The sequence below is a fragment of the Poromitra crassiceps genome (genome assembly GCF_964638095.1).
Source record: "Poromitra crassiceps genome assembly, chromosome: 8".
Lineage (NCBI taxonomy): Eukaryota > Metazoa > Chordata > Actinopteri > Beryciformes > Melamphaidae > Poromitra > Poromitra crassiceps.
Genome location: NC_139629.1, coordinates 15,516,794 through 15,544,698, shown reverse-complemented (window position 1 = coordinate 15,544,698; position 27,905 = coordinate 15,516,794). Strand labels below are relative to the sequence as shown.

The window sequence follows — 27,905 nt, the reverse complement described above, 5'->3', positions numbered from 1 at the left end:
CCCCGAAAAAACCCCCACTCAAAAACAGTTTCGCACCTCAAGTGTTAACGTTTAATGTTTATTATCCCATTGTACATTTTGCCAAAATTTGCCAGTTTAAGTCATACATTTCTTCCAGCATAAACATAAAAACAAAATCTGACTTAAAAAAAAGGAGTACAAGAAAAGAAAACGTTATAGCAATTAATAAAATGTCGTTTACACAGTGTAGATTTTTGGCAAAAATCGTATTTGTTTGTTTTTAAATTATGTGCTTCAAAGTTACATGTTTTTAAAGTTTTACAGTAATAAGTTACGCTTTACAGTGTCCCCCCCCCCCCCCCCAAAAAAAACAAGGCAGGAATGGGAATTTTTCAACCACCGGGCTTTTTTTTTGCCGGGAAAAAGGCCCACAATTTAGTATGAAATTTGGGAATTTTCCCTGTTTACTGGCTGCTATGACTGTTTTAGTAGCCCACAACCAGTTTTGTTTTGACCAGAATTTGGTGTTAACCAGCGATGGTAGTAAATTTCCCATTCGGAAAAGAAAAAAAATCTGAGATTTGTTTCTTTAATTGCAATATATATACACATCCACCTTGTATTTTGTTGTTATTGTTTTCTCGTCAGAAAAAAAAGTCTCAGAATTGTAAATTGCAACGAAAACACAAAATATTTTGCTTTCATGCTAGCTCCCCAAATATTTTTGTATGGAGCAAAGAACACACACAACTCTCACAAGTTGTGCACCATTTGCTAATTGCTAAATAGAAAGTGTATGTCGGAAATGAAAAATTGTGACATTTGTAAAATCAGTGGGAACTGTGGGATCTACATGTTAATTCACCATACATATTATTACTTTATTTAATTTGGCAGACGCTTTTATCCAAAGCGACTTACATCACATTTCAATACAATTCATTCAGAATTCATTCAGATATTATCCATCAAGTAAAATTATTTCAATATAAATTGACATTTTTGAATGATTCCTGTTCGTATTCATCCTCCAAGATACAGTCATGAATAGTTTTGAACAAGTCTTTGAACCAAATCAAACAGTTGTGATTTTATTACAATAAAGTGATGTGTTGTCTATGTTGTTTGTTTTTGGAACAAAACTCCTGTTAAAAAAAAAACAAGAAAACTTAGTGTAAGAATTGATGCTTAACATACCAAAAAACAGTTATCTTCATTGTTAGCATCATCATCATCACCATGGTAACGTTCATCGTTAGAGGGAGTCATGCAAGAAAACGGCAAGTAGGGGGCAGAGCTAAGCAGTTATAAGTTACTTTAGAGGTATAAAAAAATCTACGGTAAGTGTTTTTTTTTAAGTATTCATGTCAAAAAAACAGTGGGAAGCATGACGGACAGGTGAAGAAGGGGCTAAGAAAGGGAGAGGGGTTTGGGGCTTGCATTTATGAATACTTAAAAGTTGCTGAGTTTTTTTTTTGGCCATTTAAGTTTTTTCGCTAGCCTCTTGAAAATGTTCTCTGTTGCTTTCTGATGCTGTACCAAATCCATACTATTTACAACTTCTTCCGTTTTCCTTGTAGTGCTGTGATTCTTTTTCTTTTTGGAAAAGTCTGTTTCAGGAAAAGGGGCAGAGCTTGTAGTTTGTTTTCAGAAACTGTATAGTGACATCATCATCATCATCAGCCTTTTTTCCAACCCCCCCCCCAAGCTAATCTCCTGTCCGAAATGGTATATCTTGTTTTTGGAAAAGGGGCCGAGGATCAGCTTTACATTTGACGTAAAAGTGGGTGGAGATGGGAGCCTTTTGTGAGAGTTGTCTATTTTCCTCTTCAACTTCAGATTTTTGTCTTTTTTCATTTTGAAAGAGTTTTGTGTTTTAGAAAAGCAGCCGGGGACTCCGCTTTTTTCATTGTTTGCAAGGGGGCGGAGCTTGAACTCTTCCCAACTTTTTGTCCATTTTCCTATGCAGATTTCCTCTCCAAAATGACAGTTCAGCTGGTGGTTTTTAAATGATCGTTCAGCTGGAGGTTTTTTGTGTGTTTTTGAAGAACTTCACCTTGATTTGGTTTCATTTTGCATCAAAGGGGCCGGAACATGAACTGTTCATTTCTGACTTTATTTCAGTTTTCCCAATGCTAATTTCCTTTTCTAAAGTATTTTGTTAAGTTCGTTGTACTTTTTTTGTTCAGGAAAAAAGGAAGGAGCTTCAACGAGACTTATTTCCATGTAGTGTAGAGGGGGCGGAGCTTGAGCCTTTTGTTTCCAACACAAATTTCAACTTTTTTTAAGGTTTTTCTGTGTTTGGGAAAAGCATACTTAGCTTAGCTTTTTAGAGCTTTCCCACTTCCTGCGTGGTTAGGATTTTGGCAGGAAAATCACTCCAGTGATTTAATTTCCAATTTTTCCCCATCTTTCCTCTCAATTTCCTCTGAAACAATTTTGCAAATTCTTTGAAAAGTGGCGGACCTTGATCCGTTTGCTTTCCATTTCACACCGATGTGACGATGTACGAACCATTTCCTCCTCCTCCTCCGCTATTGGCTCCATCACTGCCTTTCGGTTCACGTTTTTTTGCGTTTACCGGCGTCGGAATTAATGACGGTCGCGTCGTCGATGTCATTGGCGCGATTGATGATGTCACAACTTCGCCACCTTTCCTGGGACTAGGCGTGTAATTAAATGGACTCACTCTCGCCGCTAATGCTCCGCTGCGTTGTTGACGTTGCCTCGAGGATGGCGTCAATGCCGATGATGTCATTGCTGCTTCCACCACTTCCGACTGGTCCTCAAGACTTTCAAAGCTCAGCCTCAAATTCTCAGATTTTTCAGATTTATCGTCCAGGCTCTCACAGCTTTTTCGTAAATTCAAGTTGCGGCTTTTTTCAGAGGAACTGGCAGAAGAAGTAGACGGGATTGCATCGATAATGGGCGGGGCATTTCCCGTCGGTGATCGAATCAGAGACGAGCAACTCGTTGAACAGAAAGTGCGTGGGTTGTTGACGGGGCAGTCTTCGATGCGGACCCAGATGTCGTCTGATTTACCTGCCGATTTCTTTGCTTTCCCATCATCTTTTGCTTTCCGCCATGTCCCTTTTCCTGCCGATGATGACTTCCTGTCGGCCTCTTCCTCGCTCCGCCCCTTTTCGCTGGACTCAGACGAAGCCGAGAGCACAGAAGATTGGCTCCCGGCGCGCTTCCACGTTCCCACGCGCGGCAACGAAGATGAGTGCTTACTTCCTGTATCATTGCTTCCACTTCCTGTGGTGTGATTTTCCCGCTTCCATGTTCCAGTGCGGTTAAACCTTGTCGATGATGTCTCGTCCTGTGGGCGCGACGGGCTCTCCGAGTGTGAGCGCCCGCTGACATCATTCCTCCGCGATGACATCATCGATGCCGTCGGTGGCGATAGTGAATCAAACGACGCTGATTCTTCTAGTTTGCGTTTGAGTGTCGGACTCGGAGTTTCTTTGATGAACGTCGACTGCCGCACCAAACCGGGAACCTGCCGCTCCGCTTCGCCCTTGCTCCCCTTCGATGATGTCAACGCTCCCGGTGAATTGGACTGCTTCTTTGTCAGATTCCTTGAAGCCGATTCACTCCTGGGAATTGCGCTGCTGCTGCGCGGAATTTGCTGTTTTGTCGAAATCGAAGTCGAATTTCGGCCAATCCTAGAGGAGGAAGAAGCAGAAGCTCCACCCCCTCCGTTTCCGCCACTGTTGCTAGGCGATGATGTCCGGGGAAGCTGGGAAATTTTCCCCCCTCCTCGTCCAATCAGACTAGGCGGTTTTTCTCGTGATGGCGTTGAATCACGCGATGATGCTTTGCTACTTCCGCTTCGGGGGGCGGGGCTTGCTGGTTTGCCCCGCCCCCTTGCACTTGCCACAAGGTCGCCCCCCTTCGTTTTTCCGACAATCAAACTCCTGTATGACTTTTTCCCACCTTTCACTGATTTCTCTTCTTCCTCCTCCTCTTCCTTCTTTTTCTTTACCTCCAAAGTGCTGTGCTCACCGGGTTTGAGGATGCGTGGCCGTGTCTTTGGCACTTCCTGTTCCTCCACTTCCTGTCCATCTTTTGCTGGCGCCAATGTAGAAGAGAGGTGGAATGGCGAGGAGGAAAGTTCAGATTTGAGCGACAGAACCGAGTCGGAGTCAGATGAAACTGAGGCGCGGCGGGAGAGGATGCTTTCCTCGGAGGGACCGGTTGCCGCGGCAATAGCATTGAGGCTGCTGACAACTGAGTTGGCGCCTTCCTGGATGGCCTTCCAATCAAATGCCTCGGAATCCGGCGAGGCAGGGCTGCGGCTTCCTTCGCCGTTGTTGTCGGCAATTTCTGCTTCATTTTCCCCTAAAACCTGTTCGTTTTTGCAGTTTTCTTCATCTCTTTCTGCCAAAGGTGGCTGGACAGGAAGTGAATTCGCAGCAGAAGGGGGTGGGGCTTTGGCGTGCTGCTTCTTTTTCTTGGGCATTGCCGAACTGATGCACTCCTGCAGCAAATCATCTTCTGAATCAATGCTGAGGGAACTCAATGAAGAATTTCGCGAAAAGCAAACGGGTGTATCTTCCACGTGGAACGCTTTGGGGGCGTAACCCATTGCAGTGGCAACCAGGGGGCGTGGCTTAGCAGATTCGGGTTCCTGAGGAGGAAGGGGAGGAGTAGAAACAGAGAGTTGAGGTGGAGATTTTGGCGGGAATTCCTTGTTGTTGTTTTCCTGGTCAATGTCACTCAACGAAGAGAGGGAGGAATTTCGTGAGAAACAGACGGGCGTGTCTTCCACGGCAGCGAAGTTTCGGTGCTCATCAGTCGCTGTGGCAGCAGGCTCCGCCTTTGTGCGTGGGAAAACAGCAGCAACAGTCGAAGAAACAGCGGGATTCGGAGAAGAAACCGCAGACTTTGGAGCAGAAACGGCAGAGTTTGGCGGGATTTTGAGCCGCTTTTCACTTTTGGGAAGCTCCGTCTTCTCAGTGATGACATCATCCTCGTCCTCATCAAAGTCGAGGGAGCTTAGCGAATCATTGCGTGAGAAGCAGCAGGGCGTGCCCTCAATGGGCGTGTAGTGGCGCGGTGAATCAAATGCAAATCTGGATGCTGATGTCGCCGCTGATGTCACTGTAGCAACGCCGCTTCCCATTCGCTGCTGCGGCTTCACTGGCGATGTCGGTTTCTTCTTCTGCTGTTGCGTAGATCCCAGCGGTGACGGTAGGCGGCGCTGGTGAGGCAGGAGGGAGGGAAGTGGCGGGGCTTGCAAAGAGACAGTCTGTGATTGGTCGAGATTTTGAGCAGTTGCTCGTGGCGTACGGAATGGCTTGCGCGGCCGATTTTTGGGCATGGCGGCGCTGATGCACTCGGCCAGGATGTCGTCCCCTTCTTTGACGGCTTCTTCGTCGACAGGTAGTGCAGCAGAAACAGGAAGGGGTGGAGCTTCTAAAGCAGAAACAAGTAGTAGCGAGGAATCTTCAGTTTTTACAGCACTTTCTCCTTCCGGAAGTCCATCCCGTCTTTGTTTCTGCTGATTTTGCGAGGGAAGGGGCGGGGCTGGAGGTGGGGGTTCGCCATGAGCAGGGGCCGGAGTTAAGAGCGGGAGGAGTGCCTCATTGGGTGGCGAGTCGATCGTGAGGTCGCTGAGTGAAGTGGCGGTGGAAAAGTTGAGTGGAGTTCCTTCCACGCAGTAAACGCGAGGGACTTCTTCGTTGGTGTTGGGGTGAGACTGTAAACTCTGTGGCTGTGGCTTCTTGGGATGCTGGGGCTGCGATTGGCCACGGCTTGGAGGGGGGAGAAGCTTGTAGACGGGAAGTTGGCTTGTTTTTCGGGTTGGAACTTGCTTAGTCGAGGCGTTTGCATTTCCTGTTTGTTTTTGTTTTTGTTTCCGTGATGACTTGGGCATTGCTGAGTTAATGCATGCCTCCAGGATGGAGATGTCATCGTCCGATTCATCCAGTGGCAGTGAATCGGACGACAGTGGTTGTGACATCATCATAACTTCATCCTTTCCACCTGCTTCCTTTTTCTTTGCTGAATTTTCACTGATTTCGCTCCCGTTTTTCAAATCCTCATCAGTTTCCGTTGCCTCCCTCGGGATAAACGGCTCATCCACACTGAGCGCGCTCAGACTGGAAGCTCTGGAGAACCCGTGCGGCGTGCTCTCAGTGGCGAAATGCAGCAATGCGTCGACTTCCTCCTCCTCCGCCGCTCTTCGATCCTTTGCGGCTCCTTTCATTTCCTTAGTTTCCTTTGCTGTCGACGACCTGGCCAATGCAGGGGGCGGAGTCTTGGCGCGGCTGGGCGGGGCCGTGGCACCAGGACTGTCTGGTAGGTCGCTGGGGCTGATCACGCCGCTGGGCATGCCGCTGCACGGCTCGCTGGGCACGGAGCTGGCGAAGGACGGGCTGCCGAAGCTGTCGAGCGAGCTCAGAGATGTGCAGCGGCTGAACATCAGTGGCGTCTCCTGTGCAACCGCCTCGTCCCCCGGCGGGCTCTTGGGTGTGCGAGCGCCTGATGATGATGTCATCGTGTAATCAGATGCCTTGGGATGATGCGCGTGATTTCGCTTCGATTTGGGCGGCGCGATTGAAGGAATCGATGAAGGAATCGCCACTGAAATAAAAGGTTCCTTTTCCCGCCGTTTTTCCCGCGACGGTTGCTTAGCGACTGCAGGTTGGTAGCCATCTCCACCGACTGTACCCCTCCTGATGACATCATCGTCTTCTTCGGAGGAGGACAGCGAGGAGAGCGAGCTGCCTCGCGAGAAGCAGATGGGTGTGTCTTCCACACAGTAGGTTTGCAGCGTTTCCTGGTTGATTTTCGGCGTCGCTACGACTGTTCTGGAAATAGAAGAAGGTGGGCGGAGCTGAGGGCGGGCTGCAGCGCCCTTATTGGCTGCGGAGGATGCAGAAGTGGAAGTAGAAGAAGAAGAAGCAGTATTTTCCTTGCCGGAAGGCTTGAAAACTGACTTCTTCGATGAGGAAGATGCAGAAGAAGAAGAAACACCATCATACTTTAGGCTGTAGTCGATTGGCTGATCGTCAGGCCCCTCCCCTTCGGAGTAGCGCTCACTGTAATTGGTCGGCTTGTCGTCGGGGAAGCCGCCGCCTGATTGGATGCCAAATCTCTGCGCTTGTTTCTTCCGTTCGCTTCCTTTGGCACCGTAAAACCGCCGCTTTTCTTCCTCTTCTTCTTCTGCGCCGCCGCGACTCGGACTCTGTCTCCCAGAATTCAGCTGTTCGTCGGAATATTTCAGACTGTAATTAATGGGCGTGTCCAAATCTGCATCATCATTATCGTCCATGTGATTGGCGCTTCGGATTTTGTGCGCCAAATCCGCTGGGTACTTCTTGTAAACGCAGCACTTATTGGTGGAAACTGCAGAAGAAGACGGGTCGGGCTCATCTGACGAATAGTAACGCTCATCTGGGGCGGCGGGGGAAGACACCAACGAAGATGACGGCTTGGTTTGGCCACGCTTGCCGTAGCCGTCGGCGCTGGTAACGCTGTTCAGGCTGTCGCTGGACGCACGGTACTCCAGTTTGGTGGGAAAATTAGGCGGGAAAGGGCGGGCGTAGATGATGTCATCAGCCCCGCCCCCTGTTCCACTTGCGCCCCCGGCGATCCGCTGCTTCCTCTTCGCCGCTTCACCATCGTTTCGCGGCAAAACCGGTGTGTTCACGAACGGCGAGCGCAGATTTCCCGTTTTCCCGCCGTTTCGGCTGCCACTTCCCAATGTTTTCCCACCGTTCCCGGCCCCGCTCCTTTTTCCGGGACTCAGATTGTCGATGTTATCGAATGTCTCCGACAGCTGCTGTGCGTCCAGCTCCTCGATCAGTGCTTTTTGTTTACGTAGTGCTAGATTCCCACTTCCTGGTCCAGCATTACTTCCACTTCCTGTTCCTCCATTGCCGTGGCAGCCTTGCGGACGGCGGGTCATGAGGTTGCGTAACGCTGCGGCGCTGCCCATGGCGATCATCTTGTGGCGGGAGTGGATGAGGTTGCGTAACATGGCGACGGCACCCAGCTCCCACAATGCCTCTTGGTCTTGAGGGTCACGCGCAGACAGGTTCCACAGCGTGCCACACGCGTTGGACACGATGGTCAGGCTGTGAGACTTCAGGTGCTGCAGCAGCGTGGGCAGGCAGCCATGATCACGCAGGATTTGTCTGAGAGAAGAGGAGAGGGCATAAGGTTAGGAAACTCAAATATATTACAAATAATACAATAAGTCATACACTTAAAGATTGAGAGGGTAGAAGGAGAGAACAGTTAAGACTTATTTTGAAAAAGTAGTTTTGAGTGACATTTCAACAAAAAACTACAATATTTTAAAATAGAATAAGTAATACACACACATATGTATGTAATATACGGTACATAAACACATACACACACACATAAGTATATGTATATATACATACCCAGCACTGTAAAAACATCTTAAATAAGATGTTTTTACAAGGAAGGGGGGCAGTTGGCTGTTACCGTGGAGACGACTGAAGTATAAATTAAAAACTGCCGTTTTGGCGCCCAGACCGGCCCACCACAATCAATCACACACCACCCATCTTCGCCCTACGGCTGGGCAATAATCAATATTATGTCACAATGGCTCTGTGAGTGTGAAGGCCTAAAAACTTTAAATCTCACTGTAGTATAATTAAGCAATATAGCACGAGAGCAAGTGTGTTGTGGTGAATATATCCCGCTGATAAGCTGTTATCCCACGAGGCCGCATATTGCTATATTGCTTTTATAAAACGGTTTCCAAGTATAATAATATAATAATAATAATATTATAAGTCCGACTGGCATTTTATTCTGATAGAGTCAGTTGAAACACTACTGTAAGGCGGGACCTCTAGCAAGAAGATAGACGTGCGGGTGATTTGATTGGATCGTTCTGGAGACTGAAGTCGACATTGGCCAATCCTGGCGCTTGCTGAGAGCTTTTTGCAAAGGCCGACACCAGAGCCGTATGCCGACACCAAGTAACGTTACGTCTTATTTAGAAATGCGGGGTTAAGAGTGAGGGCGCGCGAGAGAGGGGTTAAGACATTAGCCCGCGTCTATTCTTGTACAAAACATCATTTTCTGTGAAGTATTAGTAAAGTTATTAGCGAAGATCGATTCACAAGGATCTGAAGCTGTCTCCGCCATTTTGTTTTTGAGGTAACCAAAGCCTAAGAGAGTTGCGCCATCATGCGTCTGGCTGCAAGCGAGTAGCTTTTTGTTTTGACACTACTGTAAGGCGGGACCTCTAGCAAGAAGATAGACGTGCGGGTGATTTGATTGGATCGTTCTGGAGACTGAAGTTGACATTGGTCAATCCTGGCGCTTGCTGAGAAGCTGAGAGCTTTCTGGAAAGCCCAACACGGAGCTCGAGCGCAGAGCTGCCTTTTAGTAAGAGAGTTGCCATGGCAACCAATAACCCATGGGTTATTGACCTCGGTTACTGGAATTATACAATGGCTGTGAACCAATCAGATTGCTTGATTTGAGAGAGCCGTTTTATAATGTAGAATAATGGGGATCCACAATAAACAAACATGTGATGGCCCTATCTTTTCTTTTTTGTCTGACTGGCCATAAGGCATGTCGGCCCACCGGAAAAATGCCTGGTCTGCCAGATGGCCAGTCCATCCCTGGCCCGAGTAAAGGTCCCTTCTGCTTGTTTTCTTCTCTGTATCTCCTACCTGTGGGCCTCATTGGTGGCGATAAGACTCGACACGTTTCGTAGGATCCCTCCTCCGCTCTCGATGATGGCTAGCGTGTTGCTGTGGCTACGGTGCGTGAGCGCCCCCACCAGGAAGGCCAGCGCTCCGTCCACAGCGCAGATCTCTGCCTTGTTCTCCGTGCAATGAGCAGACAGGTTCCATAGAGCGCTCAGCACCGACTTCAACGTGGACTCCTGGAGACGAGAACAAGAACACACAAACATTTTAAAATGCGGAAAAATATGGAATACAGTTACTCATATTTTGTATTTTAAATACTGTATTCTGAATACATGTATGCATTACTCCCCAACCCCGTCTATAAATAATAAAAATAACATTTGACCTTCTGAACTTCCAGAGCGCAGCCCATCAGCGCTCCGACGCTGCCAACTTCTCGCAGTGTTTTCTTGCTGTTGACGTCGGCACGCCACGACAAGTTCCGCAAAACACTGGCGATCACCTGTGGAAAATTTTACAAAAAAACAAAACATGTTCTGTTTGTACGCTCTTCTTTGCTAACCTTTCTGCAGTATTCATAACTTATTCACCAGGGAAAAATAGCTCCAAATATCCGCACATGTTCTTGTCTCGACTTGTTTCAGTGAGAGAAGTAGCTTGACGTTATCTTCCACAAAATCGAGGTAATCTTTAGCTTAATTGCATGACATTACATGTCCATTTGTCAAATAGATATTACAAGAACACTAATCCAGATATTTATATGAACTTTACATTATGTAATTTAGCAGACGCTTTAAGCGACCAACAAACCCTCATTTAAGCCCCGCCCCTCCTTCTTACCTGCTGTAGATCTTAACCCCGCCATTCCCTCTTACGTGCTGTAGATCTTAAGCCCCGCCCCCTCCCTCTTAAACGCTGGACATCTTATGCCCCGCCCCTGGCTCTTACCTGTAGATCTTAAGCCCCGCCTCCTCCCTCTCACCTGCTGTACATCTTAAGCCCCACCCCCTCCCTATTACCGGCTGTAGATCTTAAGCCCAGCACCTCCCTCTTACCTGCTGCAGATCTTCACTCTCCGACTTCAGCTGAGCCACCATGGCTCGCATGCAGCCTTTCATGGAGCACAGTGTGGCCTGATAGGAAAAACACACCGCCAGAAAAACATGTATATATATAAAACAAAATATGGTAAAAGTAAATAAAATTATGCCTAAAAACAGAAAATACAGACATAGATACAGTTCCCCCCCCCCTTTTTTAGAGTATTTGTAATCTTACCAATTCTAACAATTAATTTTATTTACAAAACTAGTTTTTCTTGAATTTTGCACATTGACATTTCTCCTAAAACTATATATCAATATACTATAAATCAGGGGTCCCCAATTATCCAAATTATCGTCCAAACGTCAACGCGGCGGGGGGTGTGGGGGACCATTTGAGGCCAGATTTAGAGGAATATCTCATTTTAAATTAACATTCGGATTAGATGGTTGTGATGTCATTATTCAGTCTCAACCATCAATACTTGCTCTGACATTATATGGGAAAGGAGTTTGTCTGTGGTACAACTCTGCTCAGTCAATAGTAGACACCAGCTGATTCAATTTAAAGTTGCTCATCGTCTTCACTATTCTAAGCACAAGTTGCACAAGTTCTTCCCCTCTGTCTCACCACTGTGTGACAGGTGTCAGGTGTCAGAGGGCACTGTCTCATGCCTTCCAGTTCTGCCCTTCACTGTCGGGATTCTGAGCCAAAATATATAGAGATATCGCGTAGGGATGGGCATTTCTAGCAAAAACATTATTCGAAATTCGCTGGCCAAATTCGAATTTAATTCGAAATTCGAAAATAAAAATAAAAATGTAAAAAAAATTAAAAATGTTTTTTTTTTTTTTGTGTGTGAGTGAAATGTTGCATTGTCTCCCCTGATTCTAAGTCTAAGGCTTTATTAACACATTGAGTGCCAAGGACGTCTGTGGACGTCCTAAAAAAAAGTAACGAGGAGTGCCAAGGACGTCTGTGGACGTCCTAAAATCATAATTCATATTATTCCATAATTCTGCTGTTTAAGGTCGTACCTAGCCAGTGAGCATGAATCCCTTCAAGGGATCACACGGCGCCACCTTAAACATCGTCACAGGAGCTGCTCCACCCACCTCAGATCCTTTACTTTGTACAGGAGACAGCGGAGAAAGCCGTGATGAAAGTGGAAACCGATGCATGCTTTCTGCCAGAGCCGTATATATTGCTCTGTCTACAGCGAGAGTGGGCTCGGCTGCATCCGCGCTCACAACTGAGCTCTTATGCTTCTATCTATCTCCACACGATTTCCTAGAAAGCCAGCATCCGAAGCCGAACGGGCCAAGCCTTTTCGTTCAGTCGCGTTTGCCAGCGCGCATCATTTCCTTGATGGGCGCTGGGATCTGTCCGGGGCAAAAACGGAGTCGAGAAAGCAAACTCTGTGCGTGTGGGAGGAGCCCGCAGCTCAGAGGTGGAGGGGGGGGGGGGGGGGGGGAGGGGTGTGTGGCTGCACAGAAACCACACCACACGCCACCACATCAGAAAACACCAGCCAGAGTCAGTGAATGTGCTCGAAATTAGAGTGCAAAAGGTATTCATAAAAGGGACTATATCTTGGAAAGTAAAAAAAAACTACAGAAAACCCTTGAAAGTGCACTTTTTTGAGAGGCTGTAATTTCATAATGGAACTGTCTAGAAACAAAATTTCTTCTTTGGAAGAAGCAGGAGTGTTCAATGTTTCATTAAAGTCCAGCCCCGTTAATATAGCCATAATAGAAAAAATTCTATAGCTGTTTTCAACTGAATGGAAGTGAATCTGGCACAGGCTCCAGACAATTTTACTGAAGCGCTGTGGCACTCAATGTGTTAAGTAATAGAAAAAGCTTCTGCTATTTTTTTTATTTTTTTTCGAATTTCGAATTTCGAATTTCAATAATAAAAGTCGACCTTGATAATAACAACGATTATTCGAAAATTCGAAATTCGATGCCCATCCCTAATATCGCGTTAACAAGCTTGAAAATGGTGCTTGTGAGGTCACAGTGACCTTGACCACCAAAATCTAATCAGTTTATCCTTCAGTCCAAGTCGATGTTTGAGCCAAATTGGAAGAAATATATCGCGTTTACCAACATCGGACGGACATACGGACAACCCGAAACCATAATGCCTCCGGCCTAGCTATCGCCGGCGGAGGCATAAAAAGTAAAGTAGTAAAGATCAAATTAAATTGGTAAAACAGTTTGATTGAAAAAAAGGGTCTTCAAATCTAACTGCTTTCCCTCAAATACTGAACCACTTAAGTATAATTGATAATAATCTCAATGATAATGTTAATATAATCAATAAGCTAAACTATTAAAACAAGAATATCTATAACATAATAACCTAACCCTAATTAATAAGATAAATGACTCCGCCCCCTCTCACCTTATTGGCTACGTCTCCAAAGGTGAGGTTGGTGAGGGCCATGCCGGCGTAGCGGCGCAGCGTGACACTGTAGTGATCTGAGCTGAGACCAAACACCTCACAGTCCACCTGCAGCAGCTCGCCCATTGCCTGCAGACCGCCTGAGAGATAGACAGGAGGTGAGACAGGCAGGCAGACATACAGACAGGCAGACAAACAGGCAGACATACAGACAGGCAGACAAACAGGCAGACATACAGACAGGCAGACAAACAGGCAGACATACAGACAGGCAGGATAACAAAGCCGTACCCTGGGGCGTCCCAGTGGCTCAACTGGTAGAGCGCCTACCCAGTCCTTCCCAGAGCGACCCATGTTCCAATCCCTGCCTTCCTGCAGTGTTACCACCTCTTTTCCAAGCAAAGTCACAATTGGCTGCTCAGAAAGTCACTAGATGACATCACACACTAATTTGCATATCAAATTATGCACACACAAAAACACGCCTTGGCGTAGCCATTGTAATCATTAAGTGCTGACTCCGCCCGCCTGGGCCAGAGAAAGCACTGTGTGTGTGTGTGTGTGTGTCTGTGTGTGTCTGTGTGTGTGTGTGTGCGTGTGTCAGACAGGAAAGAGAGGAGGAGAGAGAGAGAAAACCCAGCAGCACCGCACCAATTTATAGGCAAAATCTGTTGTGATTCAACTGGATTCAACACATTAACATTGTTTCCCATGGTCAGAAAAAGTCGCAAGATTTGTCGCTACGTCACTTTTGAGAAATGAAGTTGCCAGGCCGAGGGGGGTCTGAAACGTAGCTAAATATGGCGACAGTCACCAAGTTGGCAACACTGCTTTCCTGTCTATATATACTGTCCTATCCAATAAAGGCAAAATGCCAAAAATTTTAAAAATAAATAAAACTCAAGGTTATGGTTATTATTATCTGGACTAACTGAGCGTGACGTGACCCATTGGTTTTTGAGACACAACTTGAAGCCCCAAATCAGTTGATTCCGGGTATCATTTCCTGGAGCATTCTGGGTAATCCTGTTCGAATCTGGAGCCGAAATGCACGGGGGTGTGTCACATGAGTCGGGTCTCAGCCTCAGTCCAGCCGACCTCCAGCCCGTTCTTTTACTACATCCATGCTCCAGCCTGTTAGCTGCTGCTAAGCCTCCACAAGGTAAACTGCTATTATACAGTCTATGGGCAAACTTAACAACTGTGGTGAATTTGGGCAGTCTAGCCCAACGGCTAGAGAAGCGAACTTGTGACAAAAATCTCATCAGTTCATCCCCAAGTCCAAGTGGATGTTTGAACCAAATTCGAAGCAATTCTGTCAAGGCGTACCTCATATATCGCATTAACGAGAATCAGACGGACGGACGGACGGATGGAAAGGCAACCCGAAAACATAATGCCACCGGCCACGGCTATCGCCAGCGGAGGCACACAAAAAAGAAATATATGTAATAAAAGAATTAAGCCGTACCCAGCTCGTTCATGGCATGGCGATGTTCCTCGTCAAAGGAAAGCTTCATAAGGACGCAGACGGCCGGACAGATCTGATGCTCCACCGGAGACGGCACTGAAAAACAGACAGGCAGACAGGAGGTGAGACAGATCTGATGCTCCACTGGAGACGGCAATGAGGGCAAAATAACACCAAATTCAAACACAACATTCACTCAAAACATTACAATATACACCCATCAAAAATATTAAGGAAACACCTCATGATTTGATTTGAATTTATTTGGATATAAAAGACAGCAAATCCAAGGGATGTACATGTAAAAAGTGCATAAATTCTGTCAAGGCGTCCCTGCTATCTCCGGCGTAGGCATAAAAAGGCTTGACCTTAGATAAAAGCCTCACCTGGAAGAAGCTAGATTTCAGCACAGGGTTAATCTGTTTGTCAAGGTTAAAATGACACACCCAGGTTGGTTACAGTGGTTCTTACAAATGGTTCCAGGGGGCCCAAGTCCATGTGAGGGGAACCACTCGGACCAAACATCAGGACTGTTTTACTGTTGTTAAAATTTAAAAAGTTTTAAGCCATCCATGCTTTGATGTCATTTAAACAGTTCAACAAATATTTGACGTATTTTCGCAACACTTCACACACGGAGCCGGTCGGCTGATCTTGTAAATCACTTTGCTTTTGTCAAGCTCATTTTTGTCTTTGAATCCGAAAATGTTCCAGACATACCTGCCTTTAGTGTTGCCGGGGCATCTGCCATGTTGCATGTTTTGACTTCACCGAGAGAGATCGCTTTGCGCATGCGCAAAGAACGAGAGGCACAGGCTGGTGGTGACGCGAGACTACCGGGGTTCACAGGGGGGAATGAACAAATAAAAAATCGATCTCTGGACATATGAAGCGATATCGAAGGATTAAAATAGAAATCGATAAAAAAATTCGGCGAATCAATTTTTTTAACCCAGCCCTAATCGTGATCTCGTGATTTCGAGAAAATCCAGCTGCCTCGCAAGGTTATGACTCACTGGGGTTGTGGTCCTGGTCGACGCCCCTCTCATGGTTCTCCTGCCAGCTCCAGGACGTCTCACAGTACAGGCGGACCTGCTCCAGCAGGTGCAGCACGCGGATCTCACGCCGCCCGCGCTTATCGTCCGGCTGGCTGTGCACGATGTTGTGGAGCGCCGCGGACGCTCGAGCACGAGCCTCTTTACTGCCACGAGAGTTTCCTATGGAGGGGGAGAGAGAAAGAAATGGATATATAGAGAGATATTAGCTAAACAGCAAAATAGGTTAGTTTACTTGGTTTAAAATAATAGACCTACAGGTACAGACCTCCTGTGGAGCTCCACGCTACTCTAAAAAAATGTTACTCCGCGGAGACCTCCACAAACGGCGCTGTCTATTCAGAGGCTATGATTGGCTAATGGTTTCTATGTTAGTTGGTTACTAGGTAAGTATTTGATTGGTGCAAACTGACAGCTGATGAGCAGAGGAGACTCTCTGCTGTCTGTGAACACCTCACTGCTCCCCACTGCATTTACCATTGATTGATTGATTTAATAGAGAACCGCAGGAATGAATCCGGAAGTATACTTCCTGGTTCGTCAGGGGAAAAGTGAATGGGGTTTTAGAATGGGGATTTCACTTAAATGCTTAAAATAAGGTCTGTGGTTAAAAAAAGTGTATGGGAGCGCGAATTTGGGTTCAGCAGGACAATCTTCACAAACATGAATAACTTTGATGACTTTTGGAGCGTAACTGCGGGTTTTCTTTTAAAGTGATTTTTAGAAAACGCTTTAAAAGGCATAAAAGTGATTAACGTTTGTGAAGATTATCCTGCTGAACCCAAATTCGCACTCCCATAAACTTTTGTTGTAGCAGTAGGGAGTCCTTGTCGTTATGGTTACCTAGCAGCAGAGAGTCCTTGCTGTCATGGTTACCTAGCAGCAGGGAGTCCTTGCTGTCATGGTTACCTAGCAGCAGGGAGTCCTTGCTGTCATGGTTACCTAGCAGCAGAGAGTCCTTGCTGTCATGGTTAGGTAGCAGCAGAGAGTCCTTGCTGTCATGGTTACCTAGCAGCAGAGAGTCCTTGCTGTCATGGTTACCTAGCAGCAGGGAGTCCTTGCTGTCATGGTTACCTAGCAGCAGGGAGTCCTTGCTGTCATGGTTACCTAGCAGCAGAGAGTCCTTGCTGTCATGGTTACCTAGCAGCAGAGAGTCCTTGCTGTCATGGTTACCTAGCAGCAGAGAGTCCTTGCTGTCATGGTTACCTAGCAGCAGGGAGTCCTTGCTGTCATGGTTAGGTAGCAGTAGAGAGTCCTTGTTATGGTTACCTAGCAGCAGAGAGTCCTTGCTGTCATGGTTAGGTAGCAGTAGAGAGTCCTTGTCATGGTTACCTAGCAGCAGAGAGTCCTTGCTGTCATGGTTAGGTAGCAGTAGAGAGTCCTTGCTGTCATGGTTACCTAGCAGCAGAGAGTCCTTGCTGTCATGGTTAGGTAGCAGTAGAGAGTCCTTGTCATGGTTACCTAGCAGCAGGGAGTCCTTGCTGTCATGGTTAGGTAGCAGTAGAGAGTCCTTGTCATGGTTACCTAGCAGCAGAGAGTCCTTGCTGTCATGGTTAGGTAGCAGTAGAGAGTCCTTGTCATGGTTACCTAGCAGCAGGGAGTCCTTGCTGTCATGGTTAGGTAGCAGTAGAGAGTCCTTGCTGTCATGGTTACCTAGCAGCAGAGAGTCCTTGCTGTCATGGTTAGGTAGCAGTAGAGAGTCCTTGTCATGGTTACCTAGCAGCAGGGAGTCCTTGCTGTCATGGTTAGGTAGCAGTAGAGAGTCCTTGTCATGGTTACCTAGCAGCAGAGAGTCCTTGCTGTCATGGTTAGGTAGCAGTAGAGAGTCCTTGTCATGGTTACCTAGCAGCAGAGAGTCCTTGCTGTCATGGTTAGGTAGCAGTAGAGAGTCCTTGTCATGGTTACCTAGCAGCAGGGAGTCCTTGCTGTCATGGTTAGGTAGCAGTAGAGAGTCCTTGCTGTCATGGTTACCTAGCAGCAGAGAGTCCTTGCTGTCATGGTTAGGTAGCAGTAGAGAGTCCTTGTCATGGTTACCTAGCAGCAGGGAGTCCTTGCTGTCATGGTTAGGTAGCAGTAGAGAGTCCTTGTCATGGTTACCTAGCAGCAGAGAGTCCTTGCTGTCATGGTTAGGTAGCAGTAGAGAGTCCTTGTCATGGTTACCTAGCAGCAGTAAGTCCTTGCTGTCATGGTTAGGTAGCAGTAGAGAGTCCTTGCTGTCATGGTTACCTAGCAGCAGAGAGTCCTTGCTGTCATGGTTAGGTAGCAGTAGAGAGTCCTTGTCATGGTTACCTAGCAGCAGAGAGTCCTTGCTGTCATGGTTAGGTAGCAGTAGAGAGTCCTTGTCATGGTTACCTAGCAGCAGGGAGTCCTTGTCGTTTCCATGTAGCAGCTGTATGAGCAGAGGTAAACAGCCACTCTGCCTCATGGCGATGCAGGAGTCCTGAGACGAGGACATGGCTAACAGTGTGCGAGACATGTCGTCTTTATCATGAGTCCCCAGCATGGACAGAAGACTGTACACCATCTCCACCTGAGAGACAGAGACACACACACACACACACACACACACACACACACACACACACACACACACACGTACGTTATCATGAGTCCCCAGCATGGGCAGAAGACTGTACACCATCTCCACTTGCAGGGTTAGGGAGTAACGGAATACATGCTTTTAAAAGACAGTATTTAAAGAACATGCTGCAGGTTAAATTTTATATATATTTTTTGGCCCCAGGGCAGAAATATGGAGAAAAGGGCATTCTAAATGGGTGTTTTGTTCTATTATGACATCACTTGCTGCCAATTTTTCTGCTGGGCATGACATCACAGGTGTACAGCTCCATTTCAGGAACATTCTAAATGCAGCTATGTGTGGGTCCTTATTTGATGCTGCAAAATGGAAACAAGTTGGAGAGGTCGGGACGTCAAGGCAGTTTGTGGCACCTCATAACGCTTCAAGTCTGTGTTCGGCCATTTAAAACTGGCGGACTTCAAAACGCCAGCGTCAGACACTTCCAGTGCGTTTGGGGCTTTAGGAAATGTCTTTTGGTTACTGTATTTCTTTTTAGTAGGGCTTATTTAGTGGGGTTAAGTAATTGACCCGTTGCTAAGCCTTTCCTTCAAGTTTAATGATCTCTTCATTCACAGTACTTCACGAACAAATGATATTGTGAATGTAGCTCTCACAAGCATTTGTAGTCATTTCCGTCTACTTCTCTCTGATATTTTGGAGCAGTTTCTCCAGAAATGTGTCGTTATTTCCTTGGGAATGTTTCTCACCGATATCGTTGTGAATGACATTTTTACGTGCGGCTTGCCTTCCATAGCAACAGTAACCAAGGGGGGTGGGACTTAGCGATGGGTCAATTAATTTGCTTGTTTCCTTTGTTTCTTTATATTTTGGCATTATTAGAACTTTGCTACCTCCAGTTTCACTATTGCAATGTATATTTATTTATATGTAAAATAAATGGCACTTTTATGCCTTTTACAACATTACTGTCTCATGTCACTTCTATGTTGTGGCCTGACCCTAGACCATGTTTGTAACATAAATGGAGCCCAATGGCAAATGAGCCAAAAAGTTGATTTTGAAGATTTTTTTTTTCTGTTGGTGTCATTGTCATTCTTTGAAAGAAGATAGTAACGCACACCAATAATACGTTTCAGGAGGTGCTGATCACCGAAATCGCGAACTTGAGGATGAAGTAAGTGTCGCACACTCACTGCTCGGCCTGTGGCCTTCTTCAGATTTACAGACACTACATAACCGAGTGGTTTTTATAGGTCTGGATCTAATTAATGGCACACCTGATGGTAGTAGCAGTGAGTGTGCAACACTTTTGTCATTGTCATTCTGTCATGTTTCTTCACCGCTCACCTTGGTTCCCAGGTGGCTGCTGATTCGTCGGGGGACAGAGTAGCCCGCCACAAGGCCCGCCTCATTGGCCGGTTCATGCTCCAAATGGCTGCCAGGATTCTGCATGGTGGACGAAGACACAAAAGGAGAATAGTGTAGAAATTAAAGAAAGAAAATTACAAGGTCATAAAGAAGAAGAGAAAAAGGAAAGGAAGCAGGGGAGGAAAGAAAGAAAATGAAAGGAGAAAATAAAGATTTTTTAAAGAACAAGTGTGTCACCTGAGCGGCAGCCAATCCGCTTCCGTCGCTTGCCCCCTGCACTCCCTCCACCTGGAGGGAGAGAAAGATAACATCACTTAATAACAGTTGGGCAATTGCGTGACATCACTTCCAGTTGAGTGACATCACTCGCACAAGATGGATTCACGCAGGTCGCAAGTTTTTTTCCCCCCTAGGTGAAACGCGGGATGCCCACGCCCCAAACCCATTTGATTGGTCGCCGCCACTGCTTCTTCCTGAAAACCTGTGGCGAGTAAAAAAAGATGTGGTTAAGATTAGGGTTAGAGTTTTCTTATTTAACGATGACCAGACCCAAACCCTAACCAAATTGTTGTACTTGCCTAACCCTAATGTTTTAAAATAAGAAAAATGCTTGTTAACAATGTGTGTGGTTTGACTGGGAATCGAACCCCAGTCGTCAGATTGGAAGGCAAGCACCTTACCCATTAAGCTATGAGCCAAAGCACTAGCCTAGGTAAACCCAGCCCCCACGTGACCTGCTCTCTCTGAGAGCAGGTCACGTGGGGGATGGGTTTACCCAGGCTACCAAAGCACAACCTGGCCTGAACTTCCCTCCTCCTAACCCTAATCTTAACCACAAAGAAAATCGTGCCACACGTTTTCAGGAAGAAGCAGACCAATCAAATGAGTCCGGGGCATGGTCATCCCGCGTTTCAACTAGGAATAAAAATCCCGCACCCAGGTCAACTGCTGACCTACAGGTGACAGGTGACTACATCAGGCAGTTGTGATGTCATCAGTGATGTCACTCAAGCAATTGTCTTCTTCTTAGTTGAAATTGGTTAAGTGGTGCCTGTATAGACTCTTACTTTCTCGGGTGACATCACAGTTGGGCAATTGCAAATGCATTCAACACACACTCTCTCTCTTTCTTGCCTTCCTTAACTCTCTATCTTGAATAGTTAGGCGGCGTTCACACCCAACACCCGTTCGCATCCTCTTTCTCAGGGTGTGTGCGCGCGCGCATTACCTCTTTCTCAGGGTGTGCGTGTGTGTGCATCCGCTGCCCGAGTCGCACCAGATCTTTCTCTATTTGCTGGATGCGCGTCACCCGTGCCTAAACAAACAAACAAACACACACAGTAAATACAAACACAGAGAGAAAAATAATTAAATGCAGTTAGATGCCATTTTTTCTCTCTCTTGCTAAGAGAAGTCTCTCGCCCCCCCAAGATTGTCAGTTTTTTCCTCTCTGAATTAAAATTTCTGCAATATTTTTGAAATAGGTTTCCTTATAAACTAGCGTTTTTGTGGCGACATTTATGTTTATTCTTTCTTATTCCTCCATAAAACTGTATGCACGTCAGAAACCCTAAGGCCCACAGTAACCAAACTTTGCACATAGGTTGGAAATTCACCCACTACTCAGAAACAATTCCACGTTTTTAGGCCTTCACAGGTCATTTTAGGGCATTGTGACATCATCATCAATATCATCGGGCCAATATCTGCCCCTATGACAGATAGTGGTGGTTACTAGATGCCCTATCTATAGGGACGATGTTAATGTAATATCAGTATATATATATACACTGTACGTATTGAGACCCTACATGAATGACTGTATGCTTTTTTACCATTCACCGACCGATTGGTCGGTGCGTGAAGCAACACGACGAATACGTCTAATCCAGAAGGTGGTGGTGAAGCACCTAAACGCTGTTTGAACACCATAACGTCACAGAAGAAGACACACCAAAACAACACAAGAAACATAGAAATCTGCATTCACTGAATGGAACGTTTTGTGGAGAGGAAACATTACCGGGGGTCTCCAGCGTGTTTACAAGCAGCGATATATATATATGTATATATATATATAGCCGCAAGCGGCAATACCAAAGGTTTGGTTTTTGTCATTTTTGGCTGTTTATTTTGTAGTGATGTATGGTGGTGGTTTTATTTTGTAGTGATGTATGTTGGTGGTTTTATTTTGTAGTGATGTATGGTGGTACCTGCGCTCTCCTCTCCATCTCTTGGCAGGAGCCCAGCTGCTCCTCCATGGCTCCTCTGATCTGACGGGCCTCGAACTCCAGCTGCCTCCGACTCATGTCTGTCTGCAGTGAGAACTGACCCCAAGAGGAGAGAGCAAACATTCAATGTTAAACTCAGACATTTTAGGTGAACATTTAGTCGACAATTTTTACAACCTCCATCGGCCTGTTTCAATGCTCTGGGACTCTGGGAGTGTCTTGCGAGAGTTGCGTTGTTGCAGGAAAAAGCTGTAGTGGGCTGTAGTGGGCAGCTTGTGTCGCTTGGAGTAATATCACAGAAGGCGTAGCTAAAAGATTTTGGAAGTTATTAAGTTATTCAACGGCCGCCCATATTTGAGCCGGAGTAACGCTAGACTGAGGACTGGACATGGAGAGACAGAGAGGAGCAGTAGGCAGAGAGAGTGTGAAGACTGAGGACTGGACATGGAGAGACAGAGAGGAGCAGTAGGCAGAGAGAGTGTGAAGACTGAGGACTGGACATGGAGAGACAGAGAGGAGCAGTAGGCAGAGAGAGTGTGAACACGCTGCTGAAGGTATACAAGCGTTCATTTCTCCTCTTTTACAATAACAATCTGAGCTTGGATGTCCGTGCAGGCAGGCGCCCGGGGCATTGGGCATTAGGGGTGGGCGATATGGCAAAAATATCATATCACGATTTTTTCAGGCAGGAGCACGATCCACGATCTTATCACGATTCTTTTTCATATTGGTTTTAAGACTATTTTGCTAATTACTGAACAGTACAAGTACAACCAAACAAATTTCAGGGTATGTATGGTCATGAGAAACCTGGAAAAGTCATGGAAATTTAAAATACAATTTATTTGATAAATATTTTCATGTCGTTCATTTACGCTGAGTTTCCAATAATTCATGTGCTAAGAAATAATGCTCACAAGCATGCAAACACTCTATGTATCTATCTATCTATCTCTTGGTTCACTATTATTTATACAGTAGGGTTGGGCGATGGGACGAATATATGGGCTATCTGCGATTGAGTCCACTGTCGGTTGCGTGATTGTCATTTGTCAATCTGCTAATTTAATGGAGAGAGAGAGACCAATAGACACAGAGAGAGAGAGCGTGGGGACAGAGCAGACATGCGGCGCACGCACACACACACACAGAGTTGTCTTTTGTCCTTAATATCTTAATGTTTTACTTCGTTTCGAACTCGGATTCTCACATATGCTTAAGTTTTCATCTCAATATCAATGAATCCCACAGTCTTGGTCAAAACTCAATATTAACAATGAAGTACAAATTATTTTCATTCTGTGGTGAATGAGTTGAGTTCCCTCCCGCTCCCTCCCCTGATATGTGAAGCACTTTGATATCTCGAAGGCACTATATAAATCCAATCAATTGTTATTATTCATGAAAATGAATCATAATAATATTGATATTAAAATATAGATGTTTACATTTTCAGTGAGCGGAAGGGTGTCGATCCTCTTGGTGAGATTCTGCAGCTGAGCGTAATACCAGTCTTTCTCCTTCTCCTCCTTCTCAAGCTCACCCAATAGGAGGGACCTGAGGGGGTGTGGCCAATCACAGAGCAGAGAGGAGGAGGGGGGAACAATGACAAAACAAAGTTAGCGTTAGAAACGACAGAAAAACCACAAACTACTGATCATAAAACTATAAAAATGATCGACACAAGCAAAACAAACAAAACAAAAAAGGAAATAAGGGAAAAAATACAATGATCTAAAATACTAATACTACAAAATATGACAAACTACAAAAATCAAGAAAATATGACAAACTTCAAAATGACCAAAAAACCTATAAAACTTTGATTTGCATGTTTAAACTTAAAGTTTGCAGCCTAGGTATAACTCGAAAACATTTTATTGATCTATTTACGTCAGAGGAAGCCAAGATTAAACAAAACGACATCAGAAATACACATCGCGTCCGCCCGTACGTCCTTTCCTGGTATGGGTACAGACAGAGGTCGGGGAGGAATTTCGAGGTTTGAGTGACAGATTGAGGGCGAATGGTGAGAATTACTCACAAGATCGTTTTAATGCTTATATATATATATATATATATATATATATATATATATATATATATATATACACACACACACACACACACAGACACACTCCACTTCTGCTCACCTCTCTTTCTCCAACTCATCCAGGTAGCAATGGGCAACCGTCCCGCCCCTCCTCAGAACCCCTCCCCCCGCTGCTGCTGAGGAAGACGAGGAGGACGATGATGAAGAGGAGGAAGAGGAGGGCAGGTGAGGGGGAGGGGGCTTTGATCTGGGTTTGAAACCCGACCCATCCAGACTCATTTCTGTAGGGAGAGAGAAGTTACAAAATAAGTCAAGGATCATCAGCATAGAGGGAAAAATGCTGTCAATCTTCCTCTATAATCCAATAAAATTTTCACTGCTTTATTATTTTAATATTCAATTTTTATTCAATTTTTTTATACATTTTTTATTCATAAAAAAAAAAAATTAAACAGATAAAAAAAGTTTACATTTTTATGTTGTTTCGGTCAGAGTGAATTGTTATGTCTCTCCTGATTCTAAACATAGTTGAATCACTTGGTTTGACCAAGTAAAACTGTTTTTAAAAGCATTTTACAAAATGTAGATGGAAAAATGAATGGCGGATGAAATCCCTTGGTTTGTATGGTTTGTATGCTGAATGCAGAAGGGGACATGCCTTTGGTGCTGCTATAGCGACCCCATGGATGTACCGGTAGACTATTAAAAAGAACGGGACATATATTTGTAACTAACATTATGTGACCGAGCGTTAGGCTGTGCCTATACTTTGGCATACAAAACAATAAACGGAGGCAACTCCACTTTGAACAACTCCACACGAGAAGCCAGATGTATTATTTTTCTCTGGGTCGACATACCACAGCGTCAAGTGCTCCACCTTCAACAACACACACCACTTCCGTTTCCTGTCTTCAACATAAAAGCCTGTCCAGAACCTAAACTTAAAAATAGCTTACAGTTACAATGAAATCCCTACACAGAGCTTTTAAGCTGGTTATGAAATACTGGTACGTGCCTCTATGAGAAAATGAGACCATCAGCGAGGGGATGGGATATTTCTTCATCATTATTTACATGCCTGCGCACCGCTCAGGACCAGAGTAGGCAGGTTCGGAGGAGAGCACTTAGGGAACTCCCTTCATTCTCCATTTACTGTCAGCAATATAGCAAATAGGCAAATCTCCCAAAATGTTGGCGTATCCCTTTAAGATGATGAAAAATGACAAAGAAACAAAAAAAATTAGAGGGCCAAAAGACAGACAGATAAACGGAGTGGAAAGAGAGTTTGACCTTTAAGTCTCTCGATCAGCTCCAGCTGTGACCCTCCTCCTCCGTCGCTTGACTCTTCTTCTATGGTGCCCTGCAGCTGTTTCAGCACTTCCTATTGGAGCAAAAAAAAAAAAGGAAATGAGGGGGGAGAGGACAGGAAGTGGAGAGGGAGGAAACAGGAAGTGGAGAAACACTGAGAAGGCCAGAGGGCAATATTTGATTTTCGCATATCTCGAGAACCCTTTGTCCGATCAATGTCAAATTTGACGGCTGCCCTACCGGGGACCCAAGAAAGTGCAGTGTCGAATTTCATGGAATTCAACCAATCAGAACATGGCTTTCACATTCTTTCAAAGTAGGTGTGTGCGCTGTTGGGGACCCGAGACAGTGCACTGTCGAAGTTCATGAAATTCAACGAATTGGGGGGGGGGGGGGGGGGGGGGGGGGGGGGGGTAAGTTAGGGGGAGGATGGGAGGTGAAGAGTGTGAGAGCATGGTGCGTGAATCGGGGAAGGGGAGGGAGGGGAACGGGCACTGTACTACGGGCACTGCACTAGTCTATCTACAGAACAATCGAAATAGAATAAAAACTTAATCATTATTAGCCTATTAGCATAGCAAATAGCAACCCTGGTCGGTGCCATTCACACGGAAATCAACCCTGGTCTGACCCACCTCGCCAACCCGGGTTAACCCTTTCATACCCAAAATCAACCTGGTTGGAACCCTGGTGTGAAAGGGGGCATCTGTCTCCCTCTATTCTTTACTAAACCTTTCAAAAACAGACTGTTCTATTGTTCTTTCTCTCGCTCTGTTCTATCATGCTTGCCTCTGTTCTATTGTTCTCTCTCTCCGTTCTATCATTCTTTCTCTCTGTTCTATCTTTCTCTCCCTCTCTTCCAAGGTTCTCTCTCTGTCCTACCGTTCTTTGTTCTATCGTTCTTTCTCTGTTCTATCATTCTCTCTCTCTGTTCTATCGTTCTCTCTCTCTATTTTGTCTTTCTCTACCTCTGTTCTATCGTTCTCTGTTCTATTGTTCTCACTTTGTTCTATCGTTCTCTCTCTCTGTTCCATCATTCTCTCTCTCTGTTCCATCATTCGTTCTCTCTCTACTCACCAGGATGAAGCGACAGCGTTCCTGCAGCGCCATGACACTCTCTCTCTCACACACACACACACACACTCTGAAGAAAGGGCGATCCTCCTTTTCCTCTTTTTTTTACAGGCAGGAAAAAAACAGGAAGTGACAGAGAGGAAGTGTGTGTGTGTATGTGTGTATGTGTGTGTGTGTGTGTGTGTGTGTGTGTGTGTGTGTGTGTGTGTGTGTCTGTGTGAAGAGGAAGCAAATTTATGAATCCTACTATGGTGCAGGCATGGGCCGCCCTATGCTGCCTCTGATTGGCTGGCTCGCCCTGCCCTGTGAGTGACAGCTGGGAAGTCTAGTCTGAGGTGAGGGCTGTGTGTCCAGATAGCGCCTGGCAGCATCTTTTTGGAGTGGAAAAGGTGCTGCCCGGAGCACTTTGTGAAGAGAAGTGGATGATAACTGCTTACCAGCCACACTAACCACCTGGTTAACATCTGAGGGCTTTCTGAGGGCCAGAACCCATTTTAGATGACCTCCTCTTAGGTGACGCTTCCTTTTCCTCCAACAGGCTTTCCATTTTTAAAGCCCTGCACTATAGCTGCATAAACTTTCGTCTAGAAATATTTACAGTAAATCTAGTTGACAGTGTATGGTCTAATTTTATCAAGGTTTTGTGCCAAAACCAACCACTGAAACCACTGCTTTTCTTGAAAATCATTACAGGCTGCTGAAAATCAAGCATCAGATTTTCTGGCGAATTGGAGCAACTGGCTTCCCAAGGGACCGTCCCGAAACCCCAGGAGGTTAATTGTATAGTCACATTTTAAGATGGCTAATGTTATCATAGTGCTAGCTGACTGCCTAGCTAACATCAAGAGGAGTTATAGCCCAATATCAGATCACCAACTTCCTCCTTATGTCTGAAAACAAGACATGCACGCATGCGCACACACAGGCACACAGCACTGCAAACCTGCATAAACTTTGGTCTATATATACAGTAAATCTCTGAGATGCCTAAACCAATGAAAGCACTACTTTTCTTCCACATAATTACAGACTTCTACTGAAAATCAAGCATCATATTTCATGGCGAATTGATGAAACTGGCTTCACAAGGGACCCTCTCAAAACCCTAGGAGGTACTTGGTATATAGCCACATCTAAAGTTAGGTATCATAATGCTAGCTAACTGGAGGGCTGGGCTGGATACCGGTACCTATACCGGAGGTCCACCAAACTAGATTTGCAGGCCGCGTAATTTTTTTTAAATCTAGTATTATATACTTGCGCTGTTCACGTCAGCTGCGTCGAGTCACATCTTCGGGGGGAGCTGCACAGTGCACACCAGCGCAAATACATTTTTTTCTACTGTATTCTGTTTTGATGTTGTCTTTTATCTCGTATATTTTTATGTCTTGAGGACTACGGATAAATTATCTTTTAGCTAAATCAGACATATTTACTGTTATCATATAGATGACTCTACAGGTAACTGTTCATTAATGTGTACTGTCCTGACTAAATAAACAAATAAAGTAAAAGTAAAGTAAAGCGCCCTCCTGCAGCTCCTCTGTGTGTGTGTGTGTGTGTGTGTGTGTGTGTGTGTGTATTACCTTCATGTTGGAAGCCTGGTTCTCCAGCTGGCTGAGGTGGGTGGAGTTATCCTGCAGCTCCTGTCTCAGCGTAGAGTTCTCCATCTTCAACACCTCCACCTGCCTCAACAGCTGGTCGTACGACGCGCCACCAGACAT

The 27,905-nt window shown here is 45.6% G+C and overlaps 1 protein-coding gene across 1 annotated transcript; it reads right to left on the bottom strand.

The window, feature by feature from the left end:
- Window positions 1-49: 49 nt before the first annotated feature.
- On the bottom strand, window positions 50-27,905 carry apc (APC regulator of WNT signaling pathway; the record flags this gene model as incomplete). The annotated part of the gene is made up of 16 exons (XM_083641073.1): window positions 50-8,108; window positions 9,639-9,853; window positions 10,006-10,122; window positions 10,679-10,756; window positions 13,077-13,216; window positions 14,548-14,643; window positions 15,564-15,764; window positions 17,955-18,132; window positions 19,492-19,590; window positions 19,750-19,800; window positions 20,741-20,827; window positions 21,726-21,839; window positions 23,192-23,300; window positions 23,897-24,077; window positions 25,090-25,180; window positions 27,768-27,905. The coding sequence occupies 16 exons, from the start codon at window positions 27,903-27,905 to the stop codon at window positions 2,450-2,452; spliced, it is 7,554 nt and encodes a 2,517-aa protein (XP_083497199.1). The 3' UTR covers window positions 50-2,449.